Below are 23,051 nucleotides of genomic sequence, written 5' to 3'. Positions count from 1 at the left end.
TCATTAACGTAGCAAAATGCTAATGTCACGGCATAGTAGTAAGTTATATGAACAAGGGGAAACAGAAGACCGAATGTCATGATATTATTTTCATGTATCTCATTATAATTTTATTTAACACATTTCCTGATTATGTAAATGTATCAATTGTGATAAGTTAAGTTTAAATTTACTTCATTAGAAACTGTTTTGACGCTTTAAATATTTTTTCACGGTTGGTGTAAGATTTAAATCGATCTAGCTTTTAGTGAGAAGGTTCGTGCGCCGGAGTCATGCACGAAGTTGGATGGCCGAATGTCATGATTTATTTATGTTTACATTTAAGATAGCAGTTAAATAATAATTATACCGTGACAACATTATTATGTTACCCCGATTAATACAGGGGTAGTTGGAAAAATAACATTATACTGAACACGATTTAACATTATGTCAAAACACGGTAGTTTTAGCAGGTGGTGGGGACACGGTAAATGTTGGACAGGCTCGTTCACTTGGGTTGAGGCTGTCAAAGAGGAAGCATCGTAATGAACTGGTTAGGTCAGAGTACCTGCAAGTATCCCGATTGCTGTAGTAGTAATAGTTTAGGGTAACCATGCAATAAGAAGCACTATAAACTCTATTTTTGGAAGGCCAAAATGTGGAATTAACGGGTCATCCGCCGTACAGCCCTGACTTGGCACCCAATGATTTTTATTTATTTCCCAATATAAAAAATAAATTACGCGGTCAACGATTTTCGACCGCTGAAGATGCTTTCGACGCATTCAAACAACACGTTATGGAGGTACCTCAGGCGGAGTGGCAGAAATGCTTCAAAAATTGGTTCACACGAATGCAAAAGTGCATAGATCATCAAAGGGAATACTTTGAAAAACAATAAAACTATTTTCAGCCGTGTACGTTTGTTTGTTTTTTTGTTTCCGGATATATAAGTAACCCTCGTACATTACTATACTTGGACTATTTTACAAAAAAACTTTTATGCATTAGTTTTTTTGTCTATTACCTGCTCAGGAACGAGCTACTTCCAAATTATTATCAAAATGGGGTACTTACTTAAATTTTAACCGTTTTCAAAATTGGCATGAAATCAACCTGTATATCATTTACAATACGTTTGTTCTATTGGTTTTCAGCCCCGAAAGGTACTGTGACAACGATATCTCAAGAAAAAACCCTTGAAGAAAATAACGACTCGATAAAATGTAAAGCCATCAGAAAAGAACATTCTGGTTTTTCTTTTTCTGTTGTATTACATTTTATCTACATCCCGCCAGCGACTCCATCTACTCAACAGGCAACACGTAAGAATCTAATTTAACCCGATTTACATTTGAACAATGCATAAATAGTTATTTGTTTTACAAGGGGGCAAAGTTGTTGTTTAACCGCTCGTGCTAATATTGATACCCGAGAAAGCGAAAGATTCCAAAATTGAACCAGCGAGTGGTTCGAGAAGTGGAATCTTGACCACTGCGTGGATTTCAAGGCACGAGCGTTAAACAAACATTGCCTCCGAGTGAAACACAAAAAATTTCACCAGACCAACGTGAGGATAATACTAACTACAAAATACCAAAAAAATCAAACCAAATGAAATCCAAATGAACGTAATAAAAATGTATCATTCGCAATCATCTTTTAAAAGTTAATTCTACCAGCTAACATAAGGAAACAACTCAAAATTTGCTACTGATTACTTTGCCCCACATGTGGATAAAATGAAACGTTTCTCATTCGTTTTTGAACAATCAAGAGGGCCTTTACGAACTGGTAAAGGCTCTCTTTATTCATCACAAACTGATGTGTAATTTGCATTTTATCCACATGTGGGGCAAATTTGGAGTGTCTTCTGTCTTCCTTGTTTTGGCTGGTGGAGTTGACTTTTATGTGATGATTTTGATTTTGAATCATAAATAATAAATAAATAAATATTATAGGGGCATTCTTACACAAATTGCTTTGCCGCCCGCCCCTCTATCTGTCCAATATGGCCACAGAAGGCCAAGGATAGGGAAAACTGGCAGAATCTGGAGGAGCCGTTCACCCGAAGAAGGGTCTCTTCAAAATAGTTTTATTTTTTTATCTTTTGGCAGCCAGATAGCAGAAAGTGTCTACTGAAAAGAGTAATACTCATTACATTACTCTTATTCGAAAGGTGAACGACTGGTGGTTCGCATTTTTTAGGGTTTTTAGGGTTCCGTACCTCTAAAGGAAAAACGGAAGCCTTATATACGATCATTTTTACGCCAAGAGTAGTGACAGTGACCCTGCCTATGAAGCCGATGGTCCTGGGTTCGAATCCCAGTAAGGGCAGTTATTTCTGCGATGAGCAAAGATATTTGTTCCTGAGTCATGGATGTTTTCTATGTATTTAAGTATTTGTATATATATATATTATGTCGTTGTCTAAGTACCCACAACACAAGCCTTCTTGGCTTACCGTGGTACTTAGTCAATTTATGTAAGAATATCGCTATAATATTTATATTATATTATTATCTATATTGACGACCGGTTTGGCCTAGTGGGTAGTGACCCTGCCTACGAAGCTGATGGTCCCGGGTTCAAATCCTGGTAAGGGCATTTATTCGTGTGATGAGCATGGATATTTGTTCCTGAGTCATGGGTGTTTTCTATGTATTTAAGTATTTATAAATATTTATATATTATATATATCGTTGTCTAAGTACCCTCAACACAAGCCTTATTGAGCTTACTGTGGGACTTAGTCAATTTGTGTAATAATGTCCTATAATATTTATTTATTTAAATTTATTTAAATATTGGTGTGCCGCGAGCGACTTAACTGTACTGCACAATTGCACGCAGCTTGAAACGTATCTTACGTATGTACAAGGCCAAATAAAGACCGAGCAAGTTGTTTCACATATACTGAGGATGTTATTTTAGCCAGTCTAATCTTTTATTGCCCAATTACAATTAAGAGGCTGTCAATACCTAAAGCGCGCACACTTGTATCGGAGTAAATGAGATAGCACTGTCGCATGTTACTGGGCCTGGGCAAGGGAATAATAAGAAAAATATTGAAATAAAACAAAGTGGATTATTAGTGTAATATTTTACTCGTTAGCGGTTTAGATATAAATGTTTTGAAATTGTGATTTTAATTGCAGACCCATAAGTCAAAACAATAAATTTTCTATCGAGCCGATTTCGTTCAATCATGTATCGAGTACAACCACGGTCTTTGAAATATAATTAATATGAACATATATTTTTCTTACTTGACTAAAACAAATAGTTTTTCTTAAAAAACTGTTTAAGTAACATCAATTTCAAGGACATTGGGTGTTGACAGCCCCTTAAATATGATTTATAAGTACGGTGTAAACTCCATATAGGTAAGTATATAAAGTCACTCGATATAAGGATTCACTTCCGATAACGTCATATAGTTGCTTTAATTTGATATTAATTTCTTTCTATACAACGAAAACTCTATATCCTCAAAAAACGTCCGGTCCCTTGAGTGTCGCTATATACACGGTGTACCATGAGGAAACCGAAAGATTTTAACAGTGTATTCCTAATCACATTTAGACTAAAATGTCATAGCCTCTTAAGGCCCAGCCATAGAAATGAAAAATCCAAAATTTGCCACTGGAATTTGAACCTATAGTGCACGGAATACAGTTGATTTTATTTTGTTTGAAAATTGCACGAAACAAAACAAATGCAACTCTGTCCTAATTGAATATGATTTAAATTTAATCGAACTGAATAAGTCGTATAGGTAGGACCTTGGGCCTTACGAGGATATACACTTTTCTGGATTTCGCCTACTTTCAGAGTTAATATGATAACCAATTAAAACAGAATATCTTATTGTAACTTAGTGCAAAACGCCTTTTAATGGCAATATCCTTATAGGGAGCGTGCATGAACTGTAGGGGGCAGCACAGGAGCCGTCAGATTTTTGGCGCGAGGCGTAAATGTGATGTTTATTGTTCCGATGTAGCCAAAAGATGGCAGAACCTACTATGCACAAGAAAACACGTGACGTGTAAATTTACATGTTTATGGTTCCGATTCTGGCCACAAGATGGCAGACCCTCCAACGCGCATGGTCCCTATGGGGCGTAGTCTAAATATCCTTATTGATAGATGTCATAATGTGACAAATAATACAATACCTTTGCCAAAACTAGGTTTTACAAAAATCGTTATCAGAATCAGTGCCAGTGTTATCATAACATTAACTTTTCAAAACTTGGAAAAATAAATTTTTTTTGGCGAAATTTACTTAAACTCATGTAATTTTTTTTCGTTCTTTTGGCCTAAGTGCGTGGTTAACATCTTTCGGGTTCCACGTGTTACACCGTGTAGAGTTTACAGTGTACATACATTCTTAAATAAATATTTTATTTATTTCTCCAGCGTTCACTGACAAAACTGCAATTCAAATGTCATCGCCATCAGGTTTAGAAAGCAAAAATATCGAGTCGCCGGCAGGTAAACTTTTTATCTTTGAAACCTAATTGGCTACTTGACAGTTTTTTTGTAAAAAATGTCAATCGATCTTGATTTTCCTGAGGATGAAATGTCTATTTTATTTTATTTATTCATTTTAGGGATAACAAACACCTATACAATATAATGTTACATTTAGTATTACAATTAAAATTAATGTAATGCATTGCCAACGACATTATCCACAAATTACAACAAAACTATGCAATGGTTGGCACAAAAAAGAACAGTTAATTATTTGATGTAGGTGCTTTATTTAAACAGGGGAAAAAGGTATCCTATGTTAATTACGTCATGCCTTATATAACAAACAGGTAACGAAAAGAAATGAAGTGTTTGCTGAGATAAGTATGTGCATTCGTGGAACATTCTTGCCAAATTCAGATGCAGATTTAATCTTAAGTTTATTCGCTGTTTAAAAAATAACCATATTACTAAACCTGAATTTCTATTAAGGGTTTTTAAAGGAATCTAAGATAGCACGTCTATATAGGACTCATGGCATTTAAGCAACACAAAGGTCAGAAATGAGAGTTAAAGTCTGACGCTCGCACTCGACGATTGAAACGCCTCTAACAAAATGATAATGTGATGTGACGTCACACATTAGTCGGTCCTAAATGTACGGAAGATCAAGAAAATTGCACAAAAAATAATTTATAATCGTCAGTATTTTAAAAGCAAAACTCGTTTAAACCTACTTGAAAATAATCGGACAGACAGACGGACATGACGAATCTATAAGGGTTCCGTTTTTTGCCATTTGGCTACGGTACCCTAAAAATATGCCCATTATACCCATGGGCGTAATGAAGTAAAAAAAAACTATTACACGCGTGGGCATAATGCATTAGGTCATTACCTATGAAATTGGCGTTTTTAATGGAGAACTTTAACGAAATTCGATTTTTCATACAATGAATTTTGCGGATTATTTTGTGATGGCATTTTCAAACCAAACAATTTTTTGCCAGTAATCCGAGAAATTTTTAAGGCACATTTTCTATCTCATTTTTTTTTTTAATCTGTCCCGTCAGAAAAATAAAAGCCGGCAGCACATGAAAACAGCTGTTTGTTATAGTCGCCATCGGATACATCGGAGCAGCGAACGTGCTCACAAATATCTGAACACGCCTCTATTGTCAAGGCGTTAGAGTGCGTGTTCAAATATTATTGAGCGCCTCGGCTGCTTCGATATATCTGATACCATGTTAATATTCTGAGAGGAAAATGGGGACTACGTTTCTATGGAAAAGCGGTCATACACTTTTCTCTTATATAATGCTACTTTTCAGGGAAGGAATGGTGGCTTAAATTCGTGCTGGGAGGTGGCGCAGCTATCATTGCTCTTTGCGTCGTGGTGTGCGTAATTATTTATTATAGAAAGAAGAAACCCCAGGTAAGTTGTTAACTTTGCCCACATACAACTATGTCCAGGTAGCTAAAATGTACTGGTACTGTGCGCTATATTCTTTACTTTTTGCGTCATGGTAAGCATTATTGTGTATTATCGCAAGAAGAAATTGCAGGTAAGTTGGCAACTTTGCCCACATAGTAAACTTTGTCTAGGTAGCTAAAATGACTAAATAGTGACTATAATAAATAATAAATAAATAAATAAGTAAATATTATAGGACATTATTACACAAATTCACTAAGTCCCACAGTAAGCTCAATAAGGCTTGTGTTGAGGATACTTAGTCAACGATATATATAATATATAAATATTTATACATTTTTAAAATATATAGAACATGACTCGGGAACAAATATCCAAGCTCATCCCACGAATAAATTCCCTTACCAGAATTTGAACCCGGGACCATCAGCTTCGTAGGCAGGGTCGCTACCCACTAGGCCAAACCGGTCGTCAAAATAATTAAATTAAATAAAAATTAAATTAAACAGCTTTTATTTCGGACATGAATCTATAATAAACTTAAAACTATAGTTAATAATAATGCAGCGTCCGTAACCTTGCGATGTGGTTATTAGACTCCGCTGTCCGTCCGTCCGTCTGTCACCAGGCTGTATCTCATGAACCGTGATAACTAGACTGTTGAAATTTTCACAGATGATGTATTTCTGTTGCCGCTATAACAACAAATACTAAAAAGTACGGCACCCGCGGTGGGCGAGTCTGACTCGCACTTTTTTTAATAATACCGTTTTGCCTTCGAATTTTATGTCACCTAATTTAATTTTTTCCTATTTTCCTTCCAGACTGACGATTTAACCTACGCTAACTTGACCAAAGATCAGAAGAACTACGCGACACTACCAGTGCCAGCACCGAGGACCTTGCAGAAGGATGCCAAGCCGAAGGTGACAGTTGAGGGCACCTACAGTGAGCCAAAGGTACACAATGAACTTAGATATAACTCCAGATAGGTTATAGGCGTACCAAACTTGACCAAAGATCAGAAAAACTACGCAACACTGCCGCCTGCCAGCGCCGAGGACCTTGCTGAAGGATGCCAAGCCGAATGTGACAGTTGAGGGCACCTACAGTGAGCCGAAGGTACACAATGAACTCAATGATACTCCAGATAGGTTAGGCGTTCCAAACTTGACTATTGACTAAAGATCAGAACTACGCGACACTATCGGTGCCAGGTGATGTCAAACTGAAGATAACAGTTGAGACCTACAGTGAACCTAAGGTACATTGTGAACCCAATTATATTGTAACTTCAGATAGTCCCAAGTTATTTGATAGATTTCAACCAGTTAAATCAAAACTACACCAGTAGGGCGACACTCCTTTCGGGAATTCTCGGCTCCGTTCATTTTTTTTTTTTTTTTATTGTGCGTTTAAAATTTTGGGTCCAGTCCCCGCGAAGTGTACGGGTGCGATTATTAGGGTTGGCACAACTTGACGTCCCTATGCGTGCATAACCACAGATAAGAGAATGGCTTGAATGACAATCTTAAACAGCCGAAAGGGTTAGTGCCATACATTAGAAAGGGCACAGCATGACTTCGTCCCTGAATCGCTGTCAAACTTCGGTTTTGTAGTAAGTGTCATTTCTCTACGGCACTATTATTATGTAACTACACTTAGGTTACGTCATAATTAATATTAGGTAGGTAGGTAGGTCCAGTCAAGTACTTCGTACCTTGTCACATGGGATCCCTGGCCGCTTTCGTATTATTTATTACTGTCACAAGTTACAAAGCCAATTTCTTGTTTCATACATACATACATACATAGTACCTGGGCGACCGAGCAAAGCTCGGATAGAAATACACTTAAATTGTAAAAAAAGAATGCCATTTTTATTTGAACAAAAAATATCACATAAAATAAGTAAGTATGTTTTAAGTTACAGCCAAAAAACTCAGTGGCCCTTATTTTCTTTTGAGGAGTATATATTGTTATCTCAAACATTAACCACATTTTTTAAAGTTGTCTAAAAACAATAAAAATTAAAAAATATATATAAATTTGAACATATAAAAAAAAACAAAAGTTAGTCACCGGGCGGGATTCGAACCCGTAACACTGGTTGTTTCTTGCCGTCCGCGTCTTAACCCGCTGGACCAGACGGACAGTGGGCGGCAACAGGAAATTAGCGACCATATTCTGCGTCGAAAGAAAAACGCATGAAAACTCGAAAACACGCGTTTTCCCAAACATAAGACTAATCTAGATCGATTGTTTACCCCCAAAAACCCCCATATACCAAATTTCAGCGAATCGTTAGAGCCGTTTCCGAGATCCCGGAAATATATACTATATATATATAAAAAAAAAAAAAAAAAAAAAAAAAAAAAAAAAAAAAAAAAAAAAAAAAAATTATTTCGTGAAAAAAACACGTATACAATTTTTACAAGTGTTGAGCCCTCCTAGTAGGTATGAAGACACCTGTGTCAGGAGAACTCGCTCTTCCTGTAATGGTAAGTACATTTTGTTTTTTTTTTTTTTTTTTATCCACTAGTTTTATATAAAATGAACCCACTTATTGTATAAGATTACCTTACTAACTACTTACGTATGCTACTAAGTGTGTGTGTGTGTGTGTGTGTGTGTGTGTGTGTGTGTGTGTGTGTGTGTGCGTGTGTGTGTGTGTGTGTGTATGTGTGGATGTGTGTGTCCGTATATATTATATCATTTAGCGTTAAGTACATAATTAGTTATATATATACATATACAAGAATTGCTCGTTTAAAGGTATAAGATAATCCCGGGTATCGATGGTCCCGGGTTCAAATCCTGGTAAGGGCATTTATTCGTGTGATGAGCATGGATATTTGTTCCTGAGTCATGGGTGTTTTCTATGTATTTAAGTATTTATAAATATTTATATATTATATATATCGGTGTCTAAGTACCCTCAACACAAGCCTTATTGAGCTTACTGTGGGACTTAGTCAATTTGTGTAATAATGTCCTATAATATTTATTTATTTAATCACGCCTATTTCCCGAAGGGGTAGGCAGAATTCAAATTCAAAATTCATAAATTTATTCTGCAAGTAGGCCTCAAGGGCTCTTTTACAAGTCAATACAACATTTATAGTAACATCATATAGTGACATGAAAAATACATAACAACATTTATAAATACAATAGCCAATACCTGGGTAAACATTACATTATAATAATCTTAACCTTTTGACCGCCGTAGTCTGATATATCAGACAATCAATACCCAGCTCGTGTCGCCGCAGTCTGATAAATAAGACAATTTTTTTCATGTTTTTCTCAAGACATTCTTTACTTTAATAAAGTTTACTTTGGTTCTTTGCATAAGTAAGTCGCAGTAATTGTTAATTAAGTAACAGTGAGACTGATCTGTTGATTTTATTATATTTTCTAGTTGAAAATAAACTTTAATTATACCATTAGATTATGTATGATTTTACCCCAAGTCTCGTAGCCAAAGTCTTATTTAAAAGACACCAGTGATGTGACGATGATTGGTATTGAAATATCTACGTCGACTTTCTCATTCGATGTTTAGATTTACGACGTAAGATTTATGCATGCGACTGACCTTACTTAGCTAACCTATTTTATCACTTCGATATGTTCTTATAAAATTATGACGTAAGTTGTCTATTATTCTACAATGTCGTCCGCTGAAGATTTATAAAACGCGACCCTGGTTGATTGTTACCAATAATCCTGACCTACCGGTCTGATGCGGTTTGGCGTCACCTACTATATTGTCTATACATATTAGTACATTACGATACAAGTGCGAAAAATAGGAAATTCGAAACGAGTGGCAATAAATTAAAACACGACCGAAGGGAGTGTTTTAAATCGACACGAGTTGCGAATTACCTATTCGCACATGTATCGTACAACGTTTTACAGTACATATGGCCCTTTAAATGTTCGACACAGTAACGTAATATGCTAATTTTCGCACTAGTGCTATAAAGTAGCACCATATGTACTGTAAAATATTTTATAGATCCATGAATGATAGATTTGGTAGACACTTTTTCCATGACTGAATCTGTCATAAAAATAATCTGCCGTAACCAGAATCTGTCCTTAACTGAATCAAGTTACCCAATGACTTAAGTAGCCACAACAAGTGTTGATACATTCGCTTCATACGCAATTGCCATGCAGAGACTCCTTCTGCAGTTCTAGGTGCACGTTCAGCGTCCAGAAACTTGACTCTAGCAACACGACATGCCATGATGGCCTCGCAGTAAATGATCGAGTACCTAATCCTTGTCATTGTGATCCCGATCCAAGCAGTTCCACTTTACCATTTACTCTTTGGACATTTTGATTCCATGGATGTTTTGACCCTTGGACATTTTGACACTTGGACATATTGAGTCCTTGGACGTTTTCAAAGTTGAACTTAGAAATAAATATATTTGAATTGTACTAGTGCCTACCTTCCAGGGTTTCGTGAAGTCGGTTTTTTTCATCGATGATAGATATTTGAATCGATAAATAAGGCGAGACTCTGTTATCGTGGTTCATCGGTAATCCCTACTAAGTTATTATATTCCGCAATAATAATCAATACAGACTACGCCGTCGTCTTAAAAATGAGACCGCATGTGACGTCAAAGATATAACTTAGAAAATTTTAGTGGTGTAGATTACTCGATATTTCAAAGTTATGTTAGGTCAACAAAATATATAAGAAGGTACTATTTAGTAGTTTTAAAACTTTGAATACTATAATAATATTGAGTTTACAATATTTATTTATCAAAAGAATTGTGTTACTGTGTAAAATTTCATGATTTATTATGCCAAACAACGTTGAAATTTTCAGATTCGATACGTTTCTAATGTGATCAATCCTCTCCCTACTAGTGTCAACTTATCAACGAAAATACAATGAAGCCTTCGCCAATGTCTGAAATAGTAGACCGCTCATGACGTCACAGATACGAAATAAAAAATAATAGTGATGTAGCAAAGTCCATCAATAAATTTGCATAGCTGGTAAAATTCACAGATTCAATCCATTAATAAAGGAACGAAACCATAAAAAAGACATTGGTAAACGTGATTTAATTATTATAATATTTTTTTTTAATGATAAGGTGGTAAAAAATGAAGTTAATCACTGTAAACTATAAACAATAAAATATGTTATCGTAAGTTATGTGGCAAGCACTACACAGTTTGTTATTACTTAGTATAGGCGGCGACACGGGCACGTCCGATGACATCCTAAGCGGCGTTCAAAAGGTTAAAATAAATAATTAATACAATACAATAGAGATGTATAGTCTCTATGGTTAAAAACACATTAAATATGGAGACGTAAAAGGTCCCCAATGTCAAAGTACTAATACTAATAAAATTTGGAGGTGTAAAGTCTCTCCAAGTGTCAAAATAAAATTTATACTAAATAAATAAACCGCGTCTGGACTGTTAAACTAGCAGTCTCATAAACTAATGCTACATTCTGTACATAACTAGTATGTACCAAGTCAAGTATATTATACAATATGACAGAGACGTATAGTCTCCAGAGACCACGGATTTCCACTTGCTACGATCCTGACATACCTCTTTCGCTTCCTTCACTTTCATGACATTCCTCATACACGCTCGTCGGTTTAGGGTGCTCTTGACCTGGCCTTTCTTCAGGATTTCCCCGATTTGATCAGAGAAAGTCCGCCAAGGTCTACCCCTTCCAGCTCCCTCTTCTACTTCTCCCTTATACACTCTCTTTGTTAACCTTCCATCACTCATTCTTTCCACATGTCCAAACCATTTCAACATACCTTTCTCAATTTTTGTCACTACATCTTCGTTCAGTCCACACTTTTCCTTTATCACACTGTTCCTAATTCTATCTTGTAATTTTACACCACACACACTTCTCAACGCTCTCATTTCCACTGCATTCACTTGACTCTGATTTTTTTTTTTAATTTTACAAAATATACATCCACAGGTTTCGTCCACTGCATATCTATACTAAACATATAGCAAATACAAAATTACCCCCCCCCCCCCCCCCCACTCTGATATTTACCCAAATCAAATGTATTAAAAATACTGGCGGCGTTCCCTTGCTCAATGGCCAGTTATATTTGTTGGATCAGGAACGAACCAGAGCGTGGGTCGCAGCCCCTTTCTCTCAACCAATTCTCTCAATTATTTCGTTTGACAAAAAAACTGTTATCGACTTTGCATTGCTATTATTTCTTTTCCCAGGACTCCCAAGACATGAGCGAAGCCCTATACGCCGACCCGAACCGTTTCAACGGTTCCGAGACCTACGCCGAACCGTACGTCAAATCCGGTTCTAATCCGTGTACTTACGCCGAACCGAACAAGGCAGATTACGCGGAACCTTACATGCCTAAGGAAGGGAATTATGCTGCAATCGGAAGTCAATCGGAAGGAGGTTATGCTGCAATTGGTAAATCAGAAGGAGAATATGCTGCTATAGGCAATGAAGGAGGATATGCGTCTATAGATAACTCTGAAGGAGGATATGCTGCTATAGGTAACTCTGAAGGAGGTTATGCTGCAATTGGAAACTCTGAAGGAGGATGTGCTGCAATTGGAAAATCAGAAGGGAGTTATGCTGCAATAGGTAACTCGGAAGGAAATTATGCTGAAATTGGAGCTAAATCAGAAGGAAATTATGCTGAAATTGGTGCAAATAATGACAATAAGGAATTGTACGCAAAACCTATTCCTAAAGCTCAGAGACCATTTAAGGCGAAAGATGAGTCGGATTATTCAAACGTTTTTAAGGAGCTGTACGCGAATGCGAAAAAAAAGTAAAGATACTATTGTAAATTTTTAATAGATCTTTGAATGTATCTAATAGTTATTTACGATACAAGTGCGAAAAATAGGAAATTCGTAACGAGTGGCGATAAACCTATTCGCACGTGTACCGTACAAAGTTTTACAGTACATATGGCCCTTTAAATCTTCGACATAGTAACGTAATATGCTAATTTTCACATAATAAAGGAATGGTGGTTAATGGACCACCACCTGAAAAAAGATTTTTTTTAGATACATAGATACAATCTGATTATGGCTAAGAAAGCCGATGGCAGATGAGAGTAAAAAAAAAAAAAAAAAAATCTGGAGATGATGATTTTGGGTCATTTCATTTGTACTTTTTTTAATCTATAATTATTTTTATTGTAACAGTATGCTAATTAACATTATAAGTACTTAGAATCACCGGAACCGAATCGGCTTTCGATACAAAGACCCACTAGAGCCAGTCCAAACTAGTGACAATAGTTTTAGATTCAAAATAAAATCAGGCCGCCAACCCTACCATTGGGTAGCCAGATTTGGTAAATATAGAATGTTGTACAATATACAGTCGCTATCAGATATATCGGAGCGGCCAAGGTGGTCACAAATATCTAAACAAAGCCTCTATTATCAAGTCGTTAAAGTGCTTGTTCAGTACCCCTAGTGTAAATTAATTCGATTTCGAAACGTGACATACGCGTTTGCGTTTAGTCTCATTTTGTATTGGATTTAGAAAGAGCGCGCCAAGCGGGACGTTTTGGAAACTCAAAATCCTATACAAAATGAGACTTAACGCAAACGCGTTCGTCACGTTATGATGTCGATCAAATGTACACTAGGGGTACAGATATATTTGAGTACCTTGGCCGCTCCGATAGGTATTATTTCAAATTCTCTTTGGTCACTATTGAGTAAGCTAGGAGATTAAAACTGCTTGTTGTGGTACTAGCAGGACAGTTGGGGTGCTGCAGTGTTCGATTCTGAGAATATATACCCTGGAATAATAAATAATGGGAATATAGTGGAATCTCTTTATTATAACTCTGCTTGTAAATAAATAAATAATAAATAAACAAATATTATAGGACATTGGTACACAAATTGACGAAGTCCCACAGTAAGCACAATAAGGCTTGTGTTGAGGGTACTTAGGCAAAGATATATATAATATATGAATATTTATAAATACTTAAATACATAGAAAACACCCATGACTCAGGAACAAATATCCATGCACATCACACGAATAAATGCCCTTACCAGGATTTGAACCCGGGACCATCAGCTTCGTAGGCAGGGTCACTACCCACTAGGTCAAACTGGTCGTCAAAACATCTTCATACAAACAAACATTTATTCAGCAAATAGGCCACAGGGGCACATTCACATGTCAAATTTTTATAATCAATAAAAAGAACAAAATACAATTACAAATATAGAATCAATGAAATAATAGATACTTTATTAGCGATGTATACAGTCTCTAAATATCGAATTACACAAAAAAAAACTATAATAAAAAAATAAAAACAACAACTACTAAAATTCTTTGGACATGTAAAAGTCTCCAAGTGTCAGAGATAAAATATAATTTAAAAAAACGATCATTAAATTATCCTTAGAGATATAAAGGGTCTCCAAGACATACAAACAAGAACCGAATGAAGTGTCTCACTCACTTTTTGGCAAAAAAAATCATTTTTGTTACTTACTTTTATCACTGACTGTACTTTTCTTTCCACAGACAACTAATACTCATCGAGACAATTCTAAAAAACCTAAACACGATTAGGTTGCATTGTTTTATCACTGAGTTCCCATGGCCACCTCCTGTCTCCATCATCAGCTCAGTGCGATGGTACCATAATATTGCATTGTCACCTGACTCACATATGTATGCAAATTTTCAACTTCTTCCGATGACCGGGAAGTAAGTCAAATTTGACTTGCAAGATTTCACCCGTACAAACATACATAGTTACATACATAAGTACATTGAAAGTTAAATAAAAGCTTGTAAAAAAGATTAATGTCCAAAGAAAAAGTAAGGCAATTCCTATGAACTTAGCAAATATAAACTACTGTATGTTTGATATATTTTGTAGTGTAACTCTTTAAATTTTAGGGTTTTGTTTATACAAACGTTTAATTGAAATTACTATCTATTACTTTGAAAGGAAAATAAAGTTTACCTAGCTATGATTTGAATATGCGGTAATTAATGTACTATGTTATTTTCTTCCTTAAATTAAAATTTTTGCTATTTCTTTTCTTCATGGCGGATAAGCTTTCTTCTGAAGAAGAAACTTCAAGGTCATGATAACTTATAATTAAAGAATTATTATAATTACGGCTCCAACAACATTTTAAACGCAATTAGAGTGACCTTCACCTTCGTTCATTACGAAAATAATAATGTAAATAAATATAAATAGTAAACAATACAATATATAAACATACAATACCACAGCCGGATGCCAATTTTGATAGCTGTCATTCTATTTTATCACAACGTTCTGTGATTGGTCTGAGGACCTAACGCGACAACGACGTTCGCAAAGGAGCATCTTTCTCTTCCTCGAATAGAGGAGTAATTAGAGTGACAGAGAAAGATTCACGGAATTTACAAACTTCGGTATATGGAGTGTAGATATACTTACTTTACTCTTTGGTTATATTTATATCAATATGCATAGATAGAGGTACAAGGTACAATCTGAAATTTGTTGCAACGGGAGTTGTCATGAAGTTTATAAACACTTTGGAGATTGTAAGCAGAGAAAAACGGTTCGATAAGGTTATTCACCCCATTAAATATGCTCTGTCTCTTTCTGCAGGACGATTCCCTTGCAATTAAAGTTATAAGTGGATATTTTTGCTCCAAAACTCATTAGGTATCTAAGAAAATTGTATTCCATAAATATATATAATTCATTTTACTTTCTTAAATAAACCGTAACTTTATTTACATAATAAATCCACATGAACATAACAAATAAATAACACATTATTATCAAATTTTTCTTAACTATACATATACACATTTTTCTAAAATGAGTTACAATGCAATTGGAATAACACATCCTCTTTAAATAAATATATTGGTTTCTCTTAAAAAAATTAGAAGAAAAATCTTGTAGGACAAACTTTGAGTTCTATAACGGTAAGTACTATCTCATTCTTAACCTAACCTATATCCTGTGGCCCTAGTGAAAAAGGGTACAAGTCTCTGGCAGCGCAGGTGTAAAGGGGTGTAAGTTCCAAGTAACACTTATGCCCTTATACACCTAAACTGCCAGAGACTTGTACCCTTTTTCACTAGGGCCACAGCTCTTTGAACCTAACCTAACCATAGATATACTATTCCAAAAGTGTCAACTACATCCACACTTTATCAGGCCCGAAATCGGGCCCGAGCAAGAGTATTTTTCCGTTTCACCAAATATCAGGACATCGTTTACAATATTTGAAATGTAAAAAAATGGTCGTTAAGAAAAAATATCAAACATTGAATATTTTTCACAGTTTTTTTTTACATTTTAAATATTGTTAACCCTACCCTTCCCGATTTCGGGCCCGAAATCGGGACTGGGCTATAACCGCCAAAATCGAAGTTCGTCAATTGCGGGCATTTTTCTCTTGTCACTCTAATTTTATTAGGTCTTAGTGAGAGTAAAAGAGAAAGATCCACGCAATTTGCTATTTTGGGTTTCGCGGTAAGCCCCCTGATTTCGGGCCCGATATCGGGAAGTGTGGTTGTAATTGGCGCTTTAATCAATAATCTCTAGTTTGGTTATAAACTTCTTGCATTACATTGTTTACTTGAATATTTTTGATAAAAACATATTTTATTTTTAATAGGTATTTAATATTGTTTATTATAGTTTTCATTATATAGCGTTAAAATTTTATTACAACCAATTTCAACTCAAAAACCTTAATGATCAAAATTTTACTCTGGCAACTGTAACTATGTCAAAATTAAAAAGTTATCACTGTCATTAACCGCTTGAAAAAAAAACCAACGCGCTTCGCTTCTCTTTTGGAATTTATGGTACTGTAACAAGGCTTCCTTTTGTGTCTCGCCCCGTGAATGTTGTAAAATTTGGTGCAAATCATATCAACAATGCACAATTAAAGCTTCTATAACGACGGGCCGCGCGTACACGAATTTGATTACACGTACCCGTTATTACGGATCAATATCGAAGTTGCGTTGCGTCGCGATGCTGTGATAGCGTCGCTCATTAAATGGAGGCAAAATCAGGTTCAGGCGGTGGCGTTCACCATCATTGGATGAAAAGCATGATGGAGCCGGCCGGTGGCGAGAAATCTAGCGATAATCGTCAATCGGTGAAGCGAGAGAAAATGGCGGAAGCCTACAACGGGTCTGAAGTCAATTACTCTCAAAGTGATTCTCGGTTCCGCTGCGACGTATGTGATCTGACGTTTGAAGGAATGGAGTATTTGATGCTGCACAAGAAATTTCACGGGAATGATAAAGATTCCGGGCCAGTTTCTCGTGATCCCGAGCCGCAGAGTCACAAGGAAACAGCGAAGAAACGTCGTAAATTCCGGTGTGACCAGTGCGACGTCAAAGTCAACAGTCAGTACCACTTGGACATACACCGCAGTAAGCATGAGGGTGTCACCTCCAAGAAGTACATTTGCGAGGTATGCGATCGCAGTTTCGTGGCAGCTCAGTTCTTAAAATCACACATGCAAACTCACTCGGCAACCAGCACTATTAATTGTGAGATTTGCAACAAAAATTTTACCGGTCAAGCTTATTTGAAGCTCCACATGCAGCTACATAACGATATAAAGAAGTTCAAATGCTCTAAATGCGATGAGATGTTTCCGACTAAGAACTGTCTTAAAGTTCACATGAAGAAACATACAAAGGTGAAGAATTTCAAGTGCGATATATGCAGCAAGCTGTTCGTTTCGAAGATAACGATGGAGAAACATAAGCTAACGCATGAGGGGCAGCCTGTAGACTGTCTGGTTAAGTGTCCGCAGTGTGACCGTACGATGCACTCTTCACTTCTGCGCACACACATGGCCCGTGCTCATCCTCCGAATATTGATGATGATGTAAAACGGCCCTATAAATGCTCGACCTGCGGAAAGTCATTTATCGTAAAGATCAACTTGAATCTGCATATACGCGTCTGCCACCCAGACCTAGCTGAACCGGAAGAAGAAGAGGAAGATGTTATGACAGATAACTCTTAGTTTTATTTCTTAAATCTGTAACCTATCATGTATTGGATATAATTATACTTTTTTATTCTAACCATTAGGAGTTGTTTTTCTTTACCTGGTAATGACCTTGTTTTTTCTGTTGGATGAGTCATTGAATGCAAAAACAAACTGGCCACACTAATGACGTGTAGATGTTCAAAATACTGCAGATGAACTTCTAAGTATTCAAGACACAACAATTTAAAAAAAAAACTGTTTTTAGCCTAGTTGGTAATGTCCGTGCCTTCTACTAGTAAGTGTGTGCATATAAGTATTATATTGTGACATTTTCAACCAAAAGGTATCTTGTTGGTTGATTTAAAATTTAGCTATATGGAAAGAGCGCCATATTGACCATCGGCAATAAGTACCCTTTTAGTTAAAAATGGCACTATTTATCTTCATTAAGTAAGCCTTATTGAGCTTAAGGTAGTTGGTAAATTCGTGTAAGATTGCCCTTATTATATTAAATATATTATTATATTATATTAAATATAATAAGGACTAAGCGTACAATTATTATTATTAGAGCTTCAATATTCCACAGAGAATTTTATCGTTTGATATATATATTTATAAATATTATTTTTTAATAATAATAATAAAAGCGTACAATGTATACACTTACCTTTTCTGTGTGTTTCATTAATCATATAGTCAATATTATTATGATTGTTCTGTCTCGTTTTAAAAATTAACTTTATTGTGTATGTGTTAAGGTTGAATTTTAAATCCAATTTAATTGTCAAGTCTGTTACTTTATTGTTTAGCCTAAGAGGGTAACTACTTTGAAATGTTTGCCCCACGCTTCATTTGCCGAATTCGCATCGCACGAATTTTTTCAGAAATCTTTAAGTTTTACAAACTTAAAAAGGACACATGTAGAAGCCATTAGATTAGGTTAGATTGGTGACCTTTTCAGAAATTTCAACGGTTTTCAAAAAATAAGACGTTTGGTCAAATTAAAATTTTGGGGTTTAATTAATCTGAATTTAAATTTTTGAAGTTAAGATAGGTAACCGTTAAGTGCATTTGTGTCTAATATTTTTTTTAGGTAAATCTAATAAACGTCTTTAATAGCAACGATTTATTAGACGTCTTTAAAGGTGCAATTTTCAACTACTTATATTTAAAAAAAATGTAAATCAATGAAAACCTGTAATGCAGGCAGGAATAAAGGTACTTTATACAACCGTTTATAATAATAAAACAATTATTTTCCCTTTAACTTATCTTATATTTTATCATGAATAAATATAATAATATTTTTTTAATATACATTTATTGCGAATACAACGCCGCTACAGTCTCCTTTTTGTCTTCCTCTTTAACTTCCTGCTCCCCTTCTTTGCTTTCTTCCGCTTTACTTTCTTCTTCTTTCTTTGCGGCATCAGCCTCGGCTTTTTTCTGAGCTTCCTCTGCTGCTTGCTGTAAAAAAAAATTCATTGTATTACTACTCACCACTAGATGGCGCTATTATCAAAAGTGAAATTCATGCAAGTTATATGTAGTGAAAGCGACTTCAATTTGTTAATCGCAGTAGATACAGTCGAGTTCATAAATATGTATAATTTTTTTCACCATATTGCAATGGATTAAAATGAAGAAATGTATACATATTTATGAACTCGACTAAACAGTGTCCGTCACTCACGGGCTCATGCGTATAGCACCATCCCATTAACACTGTTTTTTCAAATGAAGTCTATTATAAATTATTTCTAAGAAACAGAAACGTCTGCGAACGATGCTATTAAGACAGTAATTTTTCCATTTAAAAAAATTATGTCTATTATAGGTATTATAATGTTTACAGTAGTGTGATTACTTAGAAAACACAAAACGAAATACTTATTTAATAAAATAATTTGATATATAGTTGACAGCCAGACTTTTAACCTTCCCCATTTAAAAAAATCTCACCTTAGCCTTCAATATATCCTCATCCTTCTTCTGCTGTAGCGTCTGGCTGACCTCCCTGATCACGGCCAGCTGTTCCAGCTGCTCCTCCCGCAGCTTATCGTAGACCTGAACGACCGGTACATCCTTGTCCAGGTTTAGGAGGAATTGGTCGAAGCGGCTGCGGAGCGTGATGAAACGCTCGGGAGTAACGGTGGTAAAGTAGCGGCTGTGCTTGCCTATTGATGCTGCCGTGGTAGTCATTCTGAAGAACAAAAAAATTATCATTCATCTTATGGAGGGCAGAGGTAACTTATCTCCCCTATGGGAGAACTGTTGCTAAAGTGTCCAGCTGGCAGCTGTAAATAATAGTTCGGAATGTCTCCGGTGGCGCTAGGGTAGCACAAGTACATAACATGAACTTAGACGTTATTGACGGAGTGAAGTGCGCTCTCAGAGATTTGTTCTTTTTTTAACAAATTAAAAAAAAATCCGCGATGTTTTTTAGCGCCACCTATTTAAGGTTTTTTGATGGACACTTTTTATACAAATAGATTGTTCTCCATTCCTCTACCCTCCAAGATGTGTCAATACGAAGACAATTTCGTGGTTCGAATTTGACACCTAAACGAGATGGCGCCTGTACGGATCCGAAAATTAAGAGTGGTAACTCCATAACGCCAAATCGACTACTTGACGTTAGATGTCGATTGTCGACTACGAAATAACTCGCGTTTTGGTAATAAAACTGATGGAATTACCACGCTTTCCTTACTTATATTTCTCTATGTTAGTATGTACAGTCAAAAGATTTAATTTGTGTCCCATTTCGTTCCTTGTCCCAGTGACGAACAACATGAAAGTCGCTAGACACCTCATACTATTAAAATTAAAAATTTCGAACCATAATTTACGCTTAATAAAACAAAAACGCTTACCTGATTTTCTTTGTACACAAGACACAGACAAGTCAGATATAAAAATACAACTGTTGGATAAAAGTACGTACATAAATTTTGTTTTCTCATCAAGTCAGGGGTTCGCAACATTTTTTAATTTACTTTAATGCCAGGGATACACTAGGAGACAAATGTCTGCCGACACGTGTCCGACAACGTCGCGCCATGTCACCCGACATCCTTGGCGACACATATATGGTTCAATGTCATATTTTATTATCTGTGAAAACTTGTCAAAAAAACAGTTTAAGGCACAGTATGTATAAGTTACTCTATGGTTTACGATAGGTTCTAGTGCTGGCGACAGAACATTGCAGTAATACCCCTCATAGGGATGGCTGGGGGGAATAAGAACAACAACCTTACAATGTGATATATCTGTCAATTTATTAAAAAAATAACCACACAAATTGTATCATTCGATCAGGGGCGTAGCTACCGCCGTATCTGCCGTATCAATTATACGGGGCCCCCGGGCCACGGGGGCCCCCAACGTGCGTTTTTGTGAGAAATTTTTACCCTTCCTAAGGGCCCCCAAACAAATTTTTATACGGGGCCCCGCCAAGGCACGCTACGCCACTGCATTCGATCGAAAATAATAGTAGTGTCGTAGTGTATTATACAATTGGGTTGTTTCCATCTACAAATCTTAGGGCAGAATTGTATCCCAACAAATTCTTTTGGATTATAAGAACATGTTAAACTACTTTTAGGGGACCTGTAATGACCATATTTTTGTAAATATGAATTTAAAATATCTTTACATAATGGAATTTAATACAGATGATTACTATAACTAGCTTATATCTAAAATAGGCCCTTGAGGCATTGTACCAAGGATGCTGGCGGCATTTCCTCGTTGTATCGCAATACTGATACGTTGTGCGAGGAAGCCGCCAGCTCTTCGGTCACCAGTTACGTCAATCAAATATCTTTTGGCACACGTCACGTGACCAAACTCGAAACTTCATTGAAGATTGTGATGACGTCACAACTCTCGGATTGACACTGTTGACAGTTAGGCGATAAACAACAAATGTATGTAGTTGTGTCAAACCGTAAACTGTGACGTCACACAATTTTCGAAGAGCGTTATGGGCGCGAAAGCATCTGTCAAAATATATTTTGTTAATTTAACATATTTAAAGCCGTTCTTAGTATAAAAGTTGAATTTTAGGGCAACTTTTAGTTAATATAGAACGTAATACAAGCGTTTCAAAAAATTGGAAACAACCCTATTGTGCTCTGACAGTTTTTATACATAACCTCATTTATATTATAAGACTTATAATAAAGCCGTTTTTAGGGTTCCGTAGTCAACTAGGAACCCTTATAGTTTCGCCATGTCCGTCTGTCTGTCTGTCTGTCCGAGGCTTTGCTCCGTGGTCGTTAGTGCTAAGAAGCTGAAATTTGGCATGGATATATAAATAAATAAAGCCGACAAAGTCGTACAATAAAATCTAAAAAAAAATTTATGGTATCTCCCCTACACGTAAAGTGGGGGTCAACTTTTTTTTTTGCTTCAACCCTACAGTGTGGGGTATCGTTGCAAAGGTCTTTCAAAACTAATAGGGGTCTTCAACAAACATTTTTTTGATAAAGTGAATATTTTCGGAGATAATCGCTCCGAAAGAAAATAAAATGTGTCCCCCCCCTCTAACTTTTGAACCATAGGTCCAAAAAATATGAAAAAAATCATGGAAGTAGAGCTTAAGAAAGAAATTAAATGAAAACTATAGCGGATATTATCAGTTTAGCTGTTTTTGAGTTATCGCAAAAATTTTCCCCTTCATAGTAAAAATAAAAAGACGTACACCCACAGTTCATCCCTTGGTTAACAATCTACCATACTTTAAGCTCCAGTTTAGCTTATTGTGACGGAAGAGTAACTACGGAACCCTACTCTGAGCATGGCCTGACATGCTCTTGGCCGGTTTTTTTAGTATAAAAGTTGAATTTTAGGGCAACTTTTAGGTAATACAAGCGTTTCAAAAAATTGGAAACAATCCTATTTCTGTAGGTAGTTATTACTTTAGTTTTGTTTTTGCAATTACTTACCTGAATAAATAAAATAAATTAAGAAATAGTCAGGTCAATCTCATTTTTAGTTTCACCACTGCAAATCCTACTTAACCCGGTTGACGGTACTAAACCTAACCGTTTATCTTCAGATGGGACATACGCTTGTTAGTCACAATCATTATCAAAAAATGTTGGCT

The 23,051-nt window shown here is 35.9% G+C and overlaps 2 protein-coding genes across 3 annotated transcripts; both read left to right on the top strand.

Annotated features, from left to right (window-relative positions):
- Window positions 1-868: 868 nt before the first annotated feature.
- Window positions 869-12,755, top strand: LOC133533119 (uncharacterized). Of its 2 annotated transcripts, XM_061872078.1 has the most exons (5): window positions 869-1,307; window positions 4,405-4,479; window positions 5,793-5,896; window positions 6,721-6,855; window positions 12,155-12,755. In XM_061872078.1, exons 1-5 carry the CDS (start codon window positions 1,088-1,090, stop codon window positions 12,731-12,733), a joined length of 1,113 nt encoding a protein of 370 aa, XP_061728062.1. In that variant the 5' UTR covers window positions 869-1,087; the 3' UTR covers window positions 12,734-12,755. The 2 variants fall into 2 exon arrangements, with proteins under 2 accessions (XP_061728062.1, XP_061728063.1); XM_061872079.1 differs by lacking the exon at window positions 4,405-4,479 and having other exon boundaries at window positions 870-1,307.
- Window positions 12,756-16,722: 3,967 nt separating this feature from the next.
- On the top strand, window positions 16,723-18,032 carry LOC133532996 (zinc finger protein 808-like). Its single transcript, XM_061871899.1, has one exon. The coding sequence runs from the start codon at window positions 16,979-16,981 to the stop codon at window positions 17,963-17,965; it is 987 nt and encodes a 328-aa protein (XP_061727883.1). The 5' UTR covers window positions 16,723-16,978; the 3' UTR covers window positions 17,966-18,032.
- The last annotated feature ends 5,019 nt before the right edge of the window (window positions 18,033-23,051 follow it).

Source organism: Cydia pomonella, chromosome 28, assembly GCF_033807575.1.
Source record: "Cydia pomonella isolate Wapato2018A chromosome 28, ilCydPomo1, whole genome shotgun sequence".
NCBI classification, from domain to species: Eukaryota; Metazoa; Arthropoda; class Insecta; order Lepidoptera; family Tortricidae; genus Cydia; species Cydia pomonella.
Note: the sequence above shows the minus strand (reverse complement) of the source record. Positions and strands in the feature narration are given on the sequence as shown.

Excerpts from the sequence above, each read along its gene's own strand:
- LOC133533119 (XM_061872078.1), top strand. The coding sequence starts at position 1,088 with ATGAAATCAACCTGTATATCATTTACAATACGTTTGTTCTATTGGTTT. Across the intron at positions 4,480-5,792 it reads AAATATCGAGTCGCCGGCAG|GGAAGGAATGGTGGCTTAAA; the intron begins GTAAACTTTTTA and ends GCTACTTTTCAG. Across the intron at positions 6,856-12,154 it reads GCACCTACAGTGAGCCAAAG|GACTCCCAAGACATGAGCGA; the intron begins GTACACAATGAA and ends TTCTTTTCCCAG.
- LOC133532996 (XM_061871899.1), top strand. The coding sequence starts at position 16,979 with ATGGAGGCAAAATCAGGTTCAGGCGGTGGCGTTCACCATCATTGGATG.